We start from the raw sequence: 13,311 nt of genomic DNA on the forward strand, positions 1-13,311 counted from the left end.
ATCTTGGTCTTTCCCTTTTAACAAAACTTGACCAGTTCATGCCTGACTGGGATATCAGATATGACAGTTTGATTCCAATTATTCCAATTGACCTTTGCGCACAAACATCCCTCTCACAGCCAGGGTTTGCACTGATATTTTTGGCAGTTGTGTTGGTCCTGCCTCCTAGATGGATGAGTCTAAAAAATAAAGGCAGCAGCATGTGTCTCTTACTTCCTTTGTAACTCTCCACACCAATCAGTTAGGAGTTTGGTGTGTACAATGCCTATCTAACCAATAGCGCAGCTGATCCTTAGAATAAAATCTAAAGAAAATATATTCAGGGGCAAGAATCTCTCTGAATGATACTATACATAATGGATCAGATTCAGCATTATGAAGGATACCCTTTCAATTTTGTGATTTCATTTCTGAGTTAGATTCTCTAATCACTCTTGGAATAAGACACCTGACATCTGGGCTTTGCCCTCTGTTTTGAGTGTACCCCCATGTCAAAGTCTTTGAAATATTCTGGATTGCAAATGAGATTTCAAGGAAGTATTTAATTGGAAGTGGGTATTATTCCCTTTGAATTGCATCCAAAGCTGCAGTTTTTTAACCTTTCAGTAACTTAGTATCACACAAATCTTTTTCTAATTATACAACAGCTAACATATATTAATTTGTAGAATGAATTGTTTAATTACAGTAAAAAATATGATGGAAACTAAAGCTCTGAAGAAGTTATACAAAGGAATCTTTAAGTTAATATCATTTTCTTTTAGATTGTACATAACTCAGCACCTATGAATCCTGTGAGCCATCTACTACAAGTTTTACTTTTATTTAAATCAAACGACCATTAAGAACGAGACTTAAAAGAATTTCCTGAGTTGAAAAGAACTGTCCGCTTACTTTATCAAACTCAACTGCTTTGTAGATGAGTGCCCATTACTCTGTAGGAATTCTATCATTTGCCATCTTAAAAGGTGTTTGTGAGTTTGTACTTTTTGGTTGTCTACTGCGGCATATCAATGTAACCCAAAACTTAGTGGTTTAAAACAAATTATTTCTAGAGAGGTAAAGTGACTTTTCCCAAAGCCATGCTAAGCACTTATCTTACAAAAGTATTCTGATATGGATATTTGCATGTAATTTCTGCTTTTATATATAAGGTATGTAACACCCTATAGCTCACTGTCTCCTCTTCTTTGTATTAAGATATTTCACTGGGAGGGCTTCCCTGGTGGTGCAGTGGTTGAGCATCCGCCTGCCGATGCAGGGGACATGGGTTTGTGCCCCGGTCCGGGAAGATCCCACATGCCGCGTAGTGGCTGGGCCCGTGAGCCACGGCCGCTGAGCCTGCGCGTCCGGAGCCTGTGCTCCGCAAAGGGAGAGGCCACAACAGTGAGAAGCCTGCGTACCGCAAAAAAAAAAAAAAAAAAAAGATATTTCACTGGGATATAATTTGGGGTATGTCAAACTAGATGATCTGATTTAAATGATCCTGGGTAACTGAAGGCTTCCACCGTGTACGAATGTTAAAATCGAAATAAGTGAATACTCGTGCTAGGGGAGAGAAGCCCTTCTGGAGCGGAAGACTCCTGGACTCTCTTTGCTGCCCCGCTTACCCTCTCCAGAATCAGGTGGGAAGTTAAAGCGTGACTTGTTTGACTGGAAAATGTGGGAAGAATAAACCAGGCAAGCTCCACCCACCTGCTCAGCCCTCTCCCTGGGGAAGTGACCCGTCTGTCCACGGAGAGTGTGGCTGTGCTCCCCGCTCCAGACTCCTGTTCTGTGGAGCAGACCCTCCGTCCCTCACCCTCCCCAGCCCCACTGCCAGCGTGGGGGCAGAAGCCTGTCTCATTCTGATGTTTAGTGCTAGGAAGCACAAAAGCATCCTCCGGTGTTACCTTTATCAGCAAAGGGGTGATAATTTGATCTCCTATCTGCAAACTCTCTGGTCTTTTTCCCCTCAGTTCAGAATTTGGGAGGATCTAGAAGGGTACAGTTTACAGAGTCACTGTCAAGCCTCAACAACTCATCATCATCACAACAGCAACTATTATGATTAGTAACGCTTGTTGAGCACTTGCTATGTGTCAGGCTATCAGTTTACTACATTTTCATGTGTTATCTCATTTAATCTAATTATGACAAAGCCAAGCCAAAGAAACCACACAATAGAACTGGGACTTTCAGTAGCTTTCATAGTTGGCCACCATGAAATCCTCCCCTCCCTGCGTGTACATGCCTCACCCCACATCACCAGATGGGGTCTACTTCCCCTCCCTTTGACTCTAGGCTCACCTTAATGACTCACATAGATAGGACGCAGGGGCAGGGAAAGTGACATTTTGGGACTTCGGAGTCCAGGCCTGAAGAGGCCCAGCAGTTTCCACTTCCTTTCTCTGGGGAAGTCAATCCCCTATAATGAATCCTGAATGATGAGAATAAGCTGGAGCGAAGGAGCCCTCATGCAGGAGCACAGAGGAGCCAGACACAGGAGTGAGAAATGTGTAAACCAGTAAATCACTGGTTTAAGTCACCGCGTTTTGGGGCAAGTTGATACACAGCAACAGACAACTGAAACAAAATACAAACTTGCAGACGCCCTTTAAAATGGCAAATGCACCATTGCTATGGTGTAACAAGAATTTGTAAAGATCAGTAGATGATTTATTAAACCATAAAGTCACGATCCATTTGGACAGAGTACCTATATGGGCCAAGTCACGCTTTCTTAAATGTCATTCTAAATGAGCCACTTTCAAGGGACAAACGATACCATCACCTCAAGACAACAGCGCCACTCTTATTCAAAAGGATAAAAGCTCTTCGTTGAATAATCGAGATTATCCCTCTCTGTTCCCTGTAGAGATCTCGCCATCTCTTCGCCTCATATTCAATTACCATAGAGAACAGTTTCTGCACCCTGGCTCTCCACTCCTTCCTCTGGGGGGCCCTCCCAACCCTGCATCCTCAGCCCCAAGCTGGCGTACTCACCCTCATTGTCTCTTTAATGCTCTGCTCATATTTTAGCTCAGTGCCCATCACATATAATTTATGATTCATGTAAACTCTATGAGAGCAGAGACCTGGCCTGTTTTGTTACTGTTGTATTGTAAGCACCAGAACAGCACCCATGTGGAGTGGGTGCTTCACTCATTCGCTTATTAGTGGTTGAATAAGCGAATGAGTGAATATGCCTTCCCTCCCACCCCGGGCCAGATACTGTTTCTTGGGGTTGAACATCCGATAGCACTTCTTTCACTCTCTCCCTTGTGGTGGAGGGGCTGGAGGCCTGGAGGGTCCTAGTCGTACTTGTGGCCAGGGTCCGAATGCAATCCCGTTCTGCCAGATGGACAATCTGTGTGAGATCTGGAGGGCAAGGGGAGCCAGGGAGCTTCTTCTGCCACCAGCTGTGGTTGACACTCGGGTTCAGCGCGTGCTTGTAGAAGCCAGCCAGCTACCCAGTCCCCAGCGGCAACTGTGATCCTGGCAGTGGCTTCTACATTTTCCTGCCCTCTGGGTGACAGCTTTGGCAACGTGACCTAAATGCCTAATGGTGCCCCTGACTTTCACTCCTTCAACCCTTACAATGTTTGTTTCCTACAGTATCTGGAACAGCTTTTGTATTTTACTACTGAGTTCTGATAGCTTCTCAGACGGCATTCCCTTGAGGGCACGAAATGCCTTGTTCCTCTCCGCATATCCATAGCTGCAGTGTCTGGATCACAGTGGAAACTAATAAAGATAATAAGGATAATAATAGCAAACAATGTTTAATAAGTGTCCAGCACTGTTCTAAGTGCTTTATGTCTATTAGCTTATTTAATCTACTCAATAACCCTGTGAGGCAGGTACTACTGTCTTCTTTTAGAGATTATGAAACTGAGAACAAATAAGTTAAACAACTTGCTTAAGAAATCACTGCATTACACGGTGGACTGAGGAGTTGTCAAACCTCGCTAGTTTGGCTCTCAAGTCTGTACTTGTATCTGGTATTCTCTCCTGCCTGAATAATGTTTGCTGAAGGACTTGAAGACTCAACCACTAAAATTTATAAATCATTTATTATAAATGTCCTGTGTGCATTTATCATAAAATAGCCGTTCATGATATTTTCCTTTAAGACTCTCAACTTTGAAAGATGTTTTTGCAGCATCAGAAGAGTATATATATATGCTTCTTGTGCTTAACTATTTTTTCCAATGACTCATAAAAACAATGAAAAAATAAGGAGCCTGGATATTAGCATTGTAGGAAAGGTAAGTAGAACCATGGTAAAGAATATTCATAGGTTTCTTGTGAATTTCTTGACGCACATCATTCTGCCTCTTGTCTGGGAGCACAAGCTAAAGACAATGGCCATTGGATGCAGCAACTGTAGGGATTATCTCCCTCTTGTTACTGCGGCTTCTGCCAATTGGAGAATAAGCTTTTCCTACCAAGACTCCAAAGGAATGGAGAAGAGAGTCAGGGAAGATGCAAAGACAAGTAAAGTAAAAAGTCTAAGTGGGGGCTTCCCTGGTGGCACAGTGGTTGAGAGTCCGCCTGCCAATGCAGGGGACATGGGTTCGTGCCCCGGTCCAGGAAGATCCCACATGCCGCGGAGCGGCTGGGCCTGTGAGCCATGGCCGCTGAGCCTGTGTGTCCGGAGCCTGTGCTCCACAACGGGAGAGGCCACAACAGTGAGAGGCCCGCGTACCGCAAAAAAACCCAAAAAAACAAAAAAAATGTCTAAGTGGGAATGGACTCAGCATCCAATCATTAACATTGTAGACAAAAGTGCACAATCTTCAAAGATGACCAGTGCATAAATCTGTGTGTGGGGGGTGGGGGGTGGGGGGTGGGGGGTGGGGGGGTGAGAAACAAACAAAAGAGGCATTGGAGGTATCTTTCTCTCCACTCCAGATGTCTCCTGACACACAGAGGGATCTACTAGTAGCCATGGACAGGGCCGGCACTTATTCCTGAGGGGACAAGTGTCTTTATCTGATGGATGCATTTGGAAGGAAAATCTGAGCACAAATAGCCCAGCCCCTTCTTTCTCTCTTGTAAGTAAACCTGTCATTCTTCTCAGCTCCTCTGTATCTTAATTTTTAGAGGGCTCAACTCTGTCCATGGGGAGGGGTCTGGACTTTGTCCACTGCTGATAGTGATGGGGAGGGTAAGTCTGTGCAATTCTGAGGTTCAGTACTGGGAAACCCACTTGCCTCAAGTTAAATTCCCCAGTAAAGAGCCACAGCCCTTACCTGCAATTACAAAATCCCCCAGTGTTGAAAACAAATTTTTTCCCCAATTCATCTGGCAGCAAAACCTGAAGTGACCTGAGTCGATGGTGGCAAAACCTGACCTTGATGGACATGACGCCATTTACAGTCCTTATTACCCCACTTACAGCTATGTGTCCAATACAACAGCCAATGGTCACATGAGTCTCTTTAAATTTAAGTCAATTACTATGAAATATTAAAAATTCAAATTCTTAGTCATACTAGCCACATTTCAAAAGCTCAACAGCCATATGTAAATAGTGCTCTCCCATAGAATAATGCAGATAAAGACCCTCAGCATTGCAGAAAGTTCTATAGTACAGCACTTAGTCATGTTTTCTTATAAACATACTCATATCTGGTTATCAGATATTAATAATAATAAATAGCACATGCACCATTTTCCCCCTAAATCTAAAAAAATGTGGAATTGCAAAATCGCATCTGGCCCACAGGATCACAGATAAGGAGTACTGGCCTGCTTCAGCTTTTATTAGTTATAAAGGCAATATTTGGTCTTTTTTCAGGTTTAGACTTTACCTATTGTGGACTGAAGGACTATATCCCCCCAAATTCACATGTTGAAGTCCTAACCCCCCAGTGATGGTATTTTGGGGTGAAGCCTTTGGGAGATAATGGTTTAGATGAGGTCATGAGGGTAGGGTCCCATGATGGGACTACTGTCCTTAGAAGAAGAGACACAAGAGTTCTCTCTCCCCCATACGAGGATGAGGCAGAGGCTGGAGGGATAAAGCCACAAGCCCACAGACATCAAGGACTGGCATCAAAGTAGGAAGAGGCAGAGAAAGTTTCTTCCCTAGAGCCTTCAGTGGGAGCACAGCCCTGCTAACACCTTGATTTCAGGTTCTAGAATCAGAATCATAAGACTATATATTTCTGTTGTTTAAAGCCCAATTTGTGGTAATTTGTTATGGCAATCCTAGGAAATTAAGACAGATTTTGGTACCAAGAAGTGGGGTGCTCCTCTAACAAATATCTAAGAATGTAGAAACAGCTCTGGAACTGGGTAGAGGCTAGAAGAGTTTTGAGGTGCGTGCTTGAAAAAGCCAAGAATGCCATGAAGGGACTGTTAAAGGAGACTCTGGTAAGAGCACAGAAAAGAGGAGAGCTGGAGAGATGGCTTCTCAGAGAATACGTAAACAATCATGACCAGACTATCAACTACAAAGGCCTTCTGGTGACTCTCAGAAATGAGAAACATGTTATTGGACAATGGAGAAAAAGTGACTTATAAAGTAGTAAAGAACTGGCTGAACAGTGTTTTGTGGAAGGTAGAATTTAGAACCAATGAAACTGGATGTTCAGCTGAGGAGATTTCTAAGAAAGTACTGCAGGATTGGCTTGGTTTCTCCAACTGTTTATAGTAAAATGAGAAAAAGAGATGAAGTAATAACTGTTAAGCAAAAAGGAACCAGAACTTCATGATCTTGAAAGCTCTCTGCCTATCCATATTGCAAAAAACATGTGGAGGTTTGTTCTGAAAAGAACAGTAAGGGTGTGGTCAAACATTTGGTAAAGAAATGAGGATATGTGTGAAGCATGGACCATCCCCCCCCATCCCCCCACCCCCGGCCCAGCAGAAACACGGCCAGTGTGAACTGGAGGAGACAGGTTGACAGAAAGGAAGGCTGTCAGACCTCTTAGGCCCTACAGGACTGGAAACACAGGGCTACTGCCTGTGAACATGTGTTCTTGAAGACAAAGGAAGAATGACCCCAAAGATTCAGAGGTCATCAGGGCTGCCTCCTTGGTTTCAAAGTTGGGGGAGGCATCATCTGGGCTTCAACAGGGGAGGTGGCCTCTGCCTAAAGACTTGGGGTCAGGGCCTCCTTGAGCCTGGGTGGGTGATTCCCTCCTGGCAGAGCCATAAAGGTGAGAATGCCGCCCCAGCAGGTCCAGAAGGCAAAGCATCAAATCAAAAAGGATTATTCTAGAGCCTTAAAACCTAATGGCATTTGCCTTGTCAGGTTTTGGATTTGCTTGGAACCCTTCATCCTTTTCTTCCTTCCAATTTTCCCAGTTTTCTCATTCCTTTCGGAATGAAAAACTTTATCCTATGCCTGTCCCCTCACTGTATTTTGGAAGCCTATAACTTATCTAACAGCTTCACAGCTGGAGGGGAATTTTGCTTCAGGATGAGTCCTATCTGGAGTCTCACCCACATATTATTTAGTTGAGACTTCGGGCTTTAGAGTTGATACTACCACAAGACAAGGCTTTTGCAGTTGTTGGGATGCAATAAATGTATTTGGCATGCCAGGAGGACATGAATTTTGTGGGAGGGTCAGGGGCATGGATTGAGTGTTTGCCCCCACCCCAGTTCATATGTTGAAGCCCTAACTCCCAATGTGATCATATTTGGAGGTGGGGCCTTTGGGAGGTAATCAGGTTTAGATGAGATGATGAAAGTATAGTCCCCAATATGAGATGTGTCCTTATAAGAAAAGGAGCCTTGGGTAAGAAATGAAGCACAGAAGAGGAATACTATTTAACAGGCCCCTCCAATTTCAGTCACAGGGAGAGAACTGTGCAGGCTCCTCTCCTCTTCATATTCACGGACAATTCAATTCAGGCTAATTACAGTGGAGAAATTTATACGTGCTTTAGAACCACTGTTCCAAGGAGGTATAAGTGCCATTCTGGCAGAGAAACAGTGGTTAAATGACTGGAAAAAATCCAAGGATTAATAAAGATGCCACAGATGGGACTGCTACGTTGGTGGGAGGTGGGACTAGATGAAGTCCAAGGTCCGTCCACGCAAGAGAACGGGGGACAGTTACTCCTCTCCCACACTGGTTCTTCTCGAGTGTCTATCACACAGTGGGGACAGGTCTGATGCAGATATACTTTTGAATAGAAATGTGTCCTTTAGAGTTCAGAAAATCCTGCCATTTCCTTGAATGCTCCTATGGCTACCTTTTCATGGGGGTAAAGTGGGTCAGGGCAGCTATGGTTCCTTCCTGCTACTCAGCTTCTTGTGGCTGTCAGATTTCAAGAGGAAGGCCAGCATTGTTGACTACAGCCAGCTGATTTTCTTGACCATTATTGGTGTAAGACATTTACAGAAATCAGGAATGAACCTAAGTACCAAGAGAGATGTTTTAAGGCCCCTGCAGGCTCCAGCTTGTTTCATTCTGCTAGATGAGTTCAGGCAACTAGCTTAACCTGGTGCCTCAGTTTTCTCCTCTGTAAAATAGGGAGAACACCCTCTGGTCCACCATCCTCACAGGGTTTGAGAACAAAAACCGAACTACTGACTGAGCTAATCTATGTTCTAAAAACATGTATTATCTTAATTACTGATAGGGAAATTTCATACAAGCTTTGTAAAGCAATCTAAGGGAGATCCTTCCTGGATTCTTAAAAGTACTGCTATGAGTTCAACACAGAGAAGCTTTTATTTAGAGCATAAACTGGATTCCCGCTTGTAAAGAAAAGCATGAGATAATATTCTTTGTCTTAATTTGACAGTGGAGAGCCTCTTGAGTATTGGCCAACAATCTAATATGGGATCACACCAAAACACAACCATTTGCTTCCTGAGTCATATCCATAAAGATCTGGTGGTAAAGTGCTGTCTCTGACAGAGCATTTACGGAGATCGCAAAGCTTCATGTTCAGGCTCTTAAAAAAAAAAAAAACCTATCTCTGTCTTTTCTATTTAACATACCCTCGGCTCTCCATTTGACATAAAAGTTGAAGTCCTGCTCCTATTGCAATTTCTCAGGTAAAATTCACATTTCTGGTCTTTTAAGATCAATGTGCAAGCTGCCCAGCTCAGTGACCAAAAGGCATGATCCACCCCCTCTCTTGCCTTCTGTCCTAATGTTAATACACGCTGAAGCTTCTACTGTATTTCAAGAAATGGGAAAATTTATAGAATCACATGTACTGGCTTAAGAAAAATGACATTAATCTTGAATATTAATTCAATATTAAGTTAACTTGATATAAATCCATTATCACCGATTTTTATCCTAGAAATTACAAATGTAAAGAGAAATAAACTACTAATGATATTAGCAGACTTTTCACTGTATTTAAAAACAACTTGTTTAAAGAAAAGTGTTACTTAACTGGTTTTACATCAGCACACTTAACGCTTCTTACGAGGTTTTCTTTTTTAAGCTCAGGACAATTAAATTCTCTCAAATACTGCTGTTTTATCAATATTTTTAAAAACAACACCGAAAACTTAAGTTGCAAACTTCCTTAGGTCCTTCAATATGCTGCACAGCCCCACAGTTTCTTTTATTCAGATTTAAGTAAAAAAATCCTGTAAGAGATAGTTCAGATGAAAGGAATTTTAAAGAATGTACTGCAGCTTTCAAAAAGCCTCCTTAATTACTAACTGCTGTGAAACTGAGTTGTAAACTGATAAAAGGACAGTCATACTCTCCCTCAAAAGTGTACAGCCTTTCTAATACTAATCACTGTGGGTTATCTATTTGATTCTTTTCCCAATCCCCTTGTCATAAGGTGAACTGTACCTGAAATTTCTGCTAGCGTTTTATGAAACAGTAATTTTTTTAGAAAGCTATTTTTTATAGGTCCTCTGAATGCTTTTTACAAGCAACCAGAACCTTGGGTTTTGCAATGATGATTCTATCCATATGACTGTTAACTTTCTTTTTTCCTTTACTTTGTCAGAAACAAGGCTTGTTAGAGTGTAGCAAGTTTCCCATCTCACACGCCTATTTCAGTCTCCTATAAACTCATCTTAGGGCCAAACATTTATTTTTCTGGGAAAGAGCAACTCTTACAGTTTTATCCAAGCCAAGTCAAATGCATCCCACTTTTTCTTCACTTACTGGGAATGAAAGTTAACGTTCAGGGCTGGGAATTGATAGGCAGTGATGAGAGAGAAACTGACCACCCGGAGCTCAGCCGCTGTGGTTTGTGAATGCAATAACTCAACAAGTTTTCATTTAGCAGCTACCAGGTGCCCAGCCTTTAGCTGGAACACGACTGAGAAGGCCAAGTTCTAGACCGGGGCGATCTAGCCCAAGACCCAACTGTAAGGGTGAACTCATTCTGAACGCTCCACCTGGAAACCAGCGTCAGCCTGTTTCGGGACCGCACAGCGCTTTTCCCCTCGATCTCTGCGGATCTTGGGTTCACAAGGGTCTCCTTAGCTCCCCAAGACAAAGTGCCCCACTAGCACACCGGCAAGAGGCAAGCCTCGGGGAACCCCATGCTCTCACTTCGCCCCGGGCTGAACAAGTGGCAGAGAAGGGAGCCCCCATTCAGGAATCTGCCGCGGAGCCGAGAGAGCTAGAGAACGTATTATTTGCGTTTCACGATAACCTCGGAGAAGAAACCGCTAAAGGAAAGAAAAACGGGGTGGGGGTGGGGAGTGGCAGGATGAAGCTTCCAGAAGCGTCTGTTAATACCTCGGACATTTCTTAGACCAAGGGAAAAGAACCCAGGGGGCGAGAAATGGGTGTCCCAGGGGAAGTCATCAGGCAGAAGCAATGAGCGAGGGAAGAAGAAAAGTGATTCAAATTAAAGTCCCAAGCGCTCAGGACAGCCTCGGTATTAGCTAGAGAAAGGGAGCGCTGGGGACGCCCGGCGCGCCCGGCTATGCCATGGCACTCTCTCTGGCTCCCGCCGCGCAGACGGATAGAAGGACAGACGGACAAGCGCAAGCGAGGGACTTACCTTCAGGATTGGCGCTGATGAAGACCCGGACGCTGCGGCCGGCTGGCATCAGGTGAGAAGGCAGGGCGGTGAGGTTCCCAGAGAAAGCCGCCCGCCGGAGCGCAGAGTCCCGGGGACAGGGCAGCTTGGTGCCCGCGCCGGCCGGCCACATTGCCTTCAGGGAGGAAGAGCCGCCGACTCCTGCTTCTCGGGTTCCTGCCTGCGGCTCCGCGGAACGGCTAGGTCGATCCCCGCAGGCGGCGCGGCTCAGAGCCGCTCCGAGCCCGAGGCGACGCGGGCGAGCTCCGTGGCGCACACCAACGGCCGGCGGAGATCGGCCATACGGACCCTCGGGGCCCTCTCACCGCCGCCTCCTGCCCCTCTGGGCGTCAGCCTTCGCTTGTTGCCAGGGCTCAGCGCAGTAGCGGGCGAGAGCGGGAGGTCAGCGTGGCGGCGGCTACGCGCGCTGCGCCTCTTTGCGCCGGGAAGCCGAGCCCGTGGCCATGTCCCCGCCCGCGCCCGCCGCTAGAGGAGGGGGCGGTCAACGGGGCCCGGACAGAGCGGGCAAGTGGAGCGGACCAAACTTTATCTACAAAAGGCGTCCGGAGTTTATCGCCAACCGCCTCCCGCGGGGCACAGGAATATCCCACGACTTAATTAAATTAAGGGCGGCTCTGGCGTGGGGGGGCTCGGGCTGCAAGGGGTCTCCCGGGCTTCTCTGAGGGCGAGCCCGGGCGCTTCTGGCTGCCTCTTCGGTAGACGACCAGAAAGAAATTAGCCCGAGATTTCTGCTACTCCTCCTCCAACTCTACTAAAGGTCAAACAAGCCCTGAGCATTTTCAAAAACGCTCGCATCCCGGCGTCTGCGCGTTTTTTGCCTAAGTGCTGGGAATTCCGCCTCAAAGTTAGACGCACCACGGAGCCCGGACTCCCAGGGATCGAAGCACCAAAACTCAGGACCGTCTCGGGCGTCCTGGAGGGAATATCACCGTCGCCGTTTCTCTTGGCGCAGGTGGCGAGCCCTGCCGCTCCGTTCGCTCCCCACGCCCAGCAGAGCCGGGGGTTTTTATAGCGAAGCAGCGCCGCTCACGTGCTCCTCGCCGCGTGGTCACGGAACCTTTCCTAGAGCCGATCTCCGCAGCGAGCCCTCCCGAGGTCTCTAAGTCTCCAGGGGTTACTTCCTGCTCCCGCCCGGGCGCATTCCCGGGCCATTCCGGCAGCCCGGAGGCTCCGGGACCCCGCCGCACAGGAGGATGCCGGGAGCCCCGCGCGCCCTGGAGCGCGCCTGGGCTCCGCAGGCCAGTGTGGACTCGGGGGAGCGCCGCCCCGCGCAACATCCCGCAAAGTGCAGGTGGCTACAGATTGGAGCCAGGTGCGAGAGATCAGAGTTGGCGTGGAGCAGCTTTTCCAAGTTCGTGCAGAGCGTGAATTGGCTCCACCTGACGCTGATCCAACGTGGCCAGAGCGCATGGGGGACTGTTGCCTGGGGTCGGGGCGTGAGGTGGACAGTGCAAGGGGTCTGATCCACGTCCGGGGTGACGTGAGATGTAAAGCGACCGAGCCATAAAATTGCCATCTCCGGGCCGCACTTCATTGCACCTCCAAAATTCTGCAAATCCCGGGGCACGAAGGAAGTGTGATAGTGCTGTGGGGTGGCGGAAGTGAGGAGGGCGTGCTTAGAGCTTTAACTGGACTTTGGTCTCCAAACCCCTTATGTTGAGCTTTAGGGCAGGAACTCCTGTCTTTTAGAGAGGAAGAATAGCTTTTCCAAATCTTTGAGATTGGGGAGGGGCGGGTGGGCACAGGGTGAAGGTAGCTCAGCTGCTAGTTTTGGCCTCTCACCTGGGGCTTTGCTGTAGGCAGCTCCTGGCCTGCACTTCTTCTGGGCCCTGCTGGTGGCAGTGAAGTCCTACGCACTGCTGTTTATTTTGTCACCCCGCCGAATCACCAGCACACACTTTCTGGGGTAACCCTTTTGGAGAATTGGGTCCCTGGGTTTTTAAGGCTGCCTCTTCAGTACTGAGAACCAGGGGGGCACACAGCAGTCCTTACTTTGTAATAATTTGATGCAACCAATAAAGAAAACCTTGAACGTGCCCATGTATTAGTTCAACTGATCCCATTTAGCAAATTATCTCCTTCCTCTCTCCCACCTCATTACTCCCAGGTGGGAACTTTCTTCAGCAGTAAGGACAACTCTCTGAAAGCTCTCCTGATGTCCCAGGAGGTTCGGACTGGGCTCTCTGGAAGAGGTTAGGAATATACAGTGTCTATTACAGTATCATCCTTCATGAATATACAGTATTTGTTACTGGAGAAAGGAGAGCCAGGACCACTTTATGCCTGATCTCAGTGTTGTTTATGAGACTGATGAGGAGTTGCCAGATTGTCA

The 13,311-nt window shown here is 46.6% G+C and overlaps 1 protein-coding gene across 1 annotated transcript in view; it reads right to left on the minus strand.

Annotated features, from left to right (window-relative positions):
• The window catches only part of NWD2 (NACHT and WD repeat domain containing 2), a gene marked incomplete at both ends in the record, with an annotated part of 205,067 nt that extends 193,976 nt beyond the window's left edge, over positions 1 to 11,091 (minus strand). Inside the window, one exon of the mRNA XM_081236222.1 lies at positions 10,941 to 11,091. Coding sequence (XP_081092348.1) covers positions 10,941 to 11,091 — 151 coding nt within the window. The remainder of the gene's footprint in view (positions 1 to 10,940) is intronic.
• Positions 11,092 to 13,311: the final 2,220 nt, after the last annotated feature.

The sequence above is a fragment of the Mesoplodon bidens genome, assembly GCF_964165515.1.
Source record: "Mesoplodon bidens genome assembly, chromosome: 1".
NCBI lineage: Eukaryota > Metazoa > Chordata > Mammalia > Artiodactyla > Ziphiidae > Mesoplodon > Mesoplodon bidens.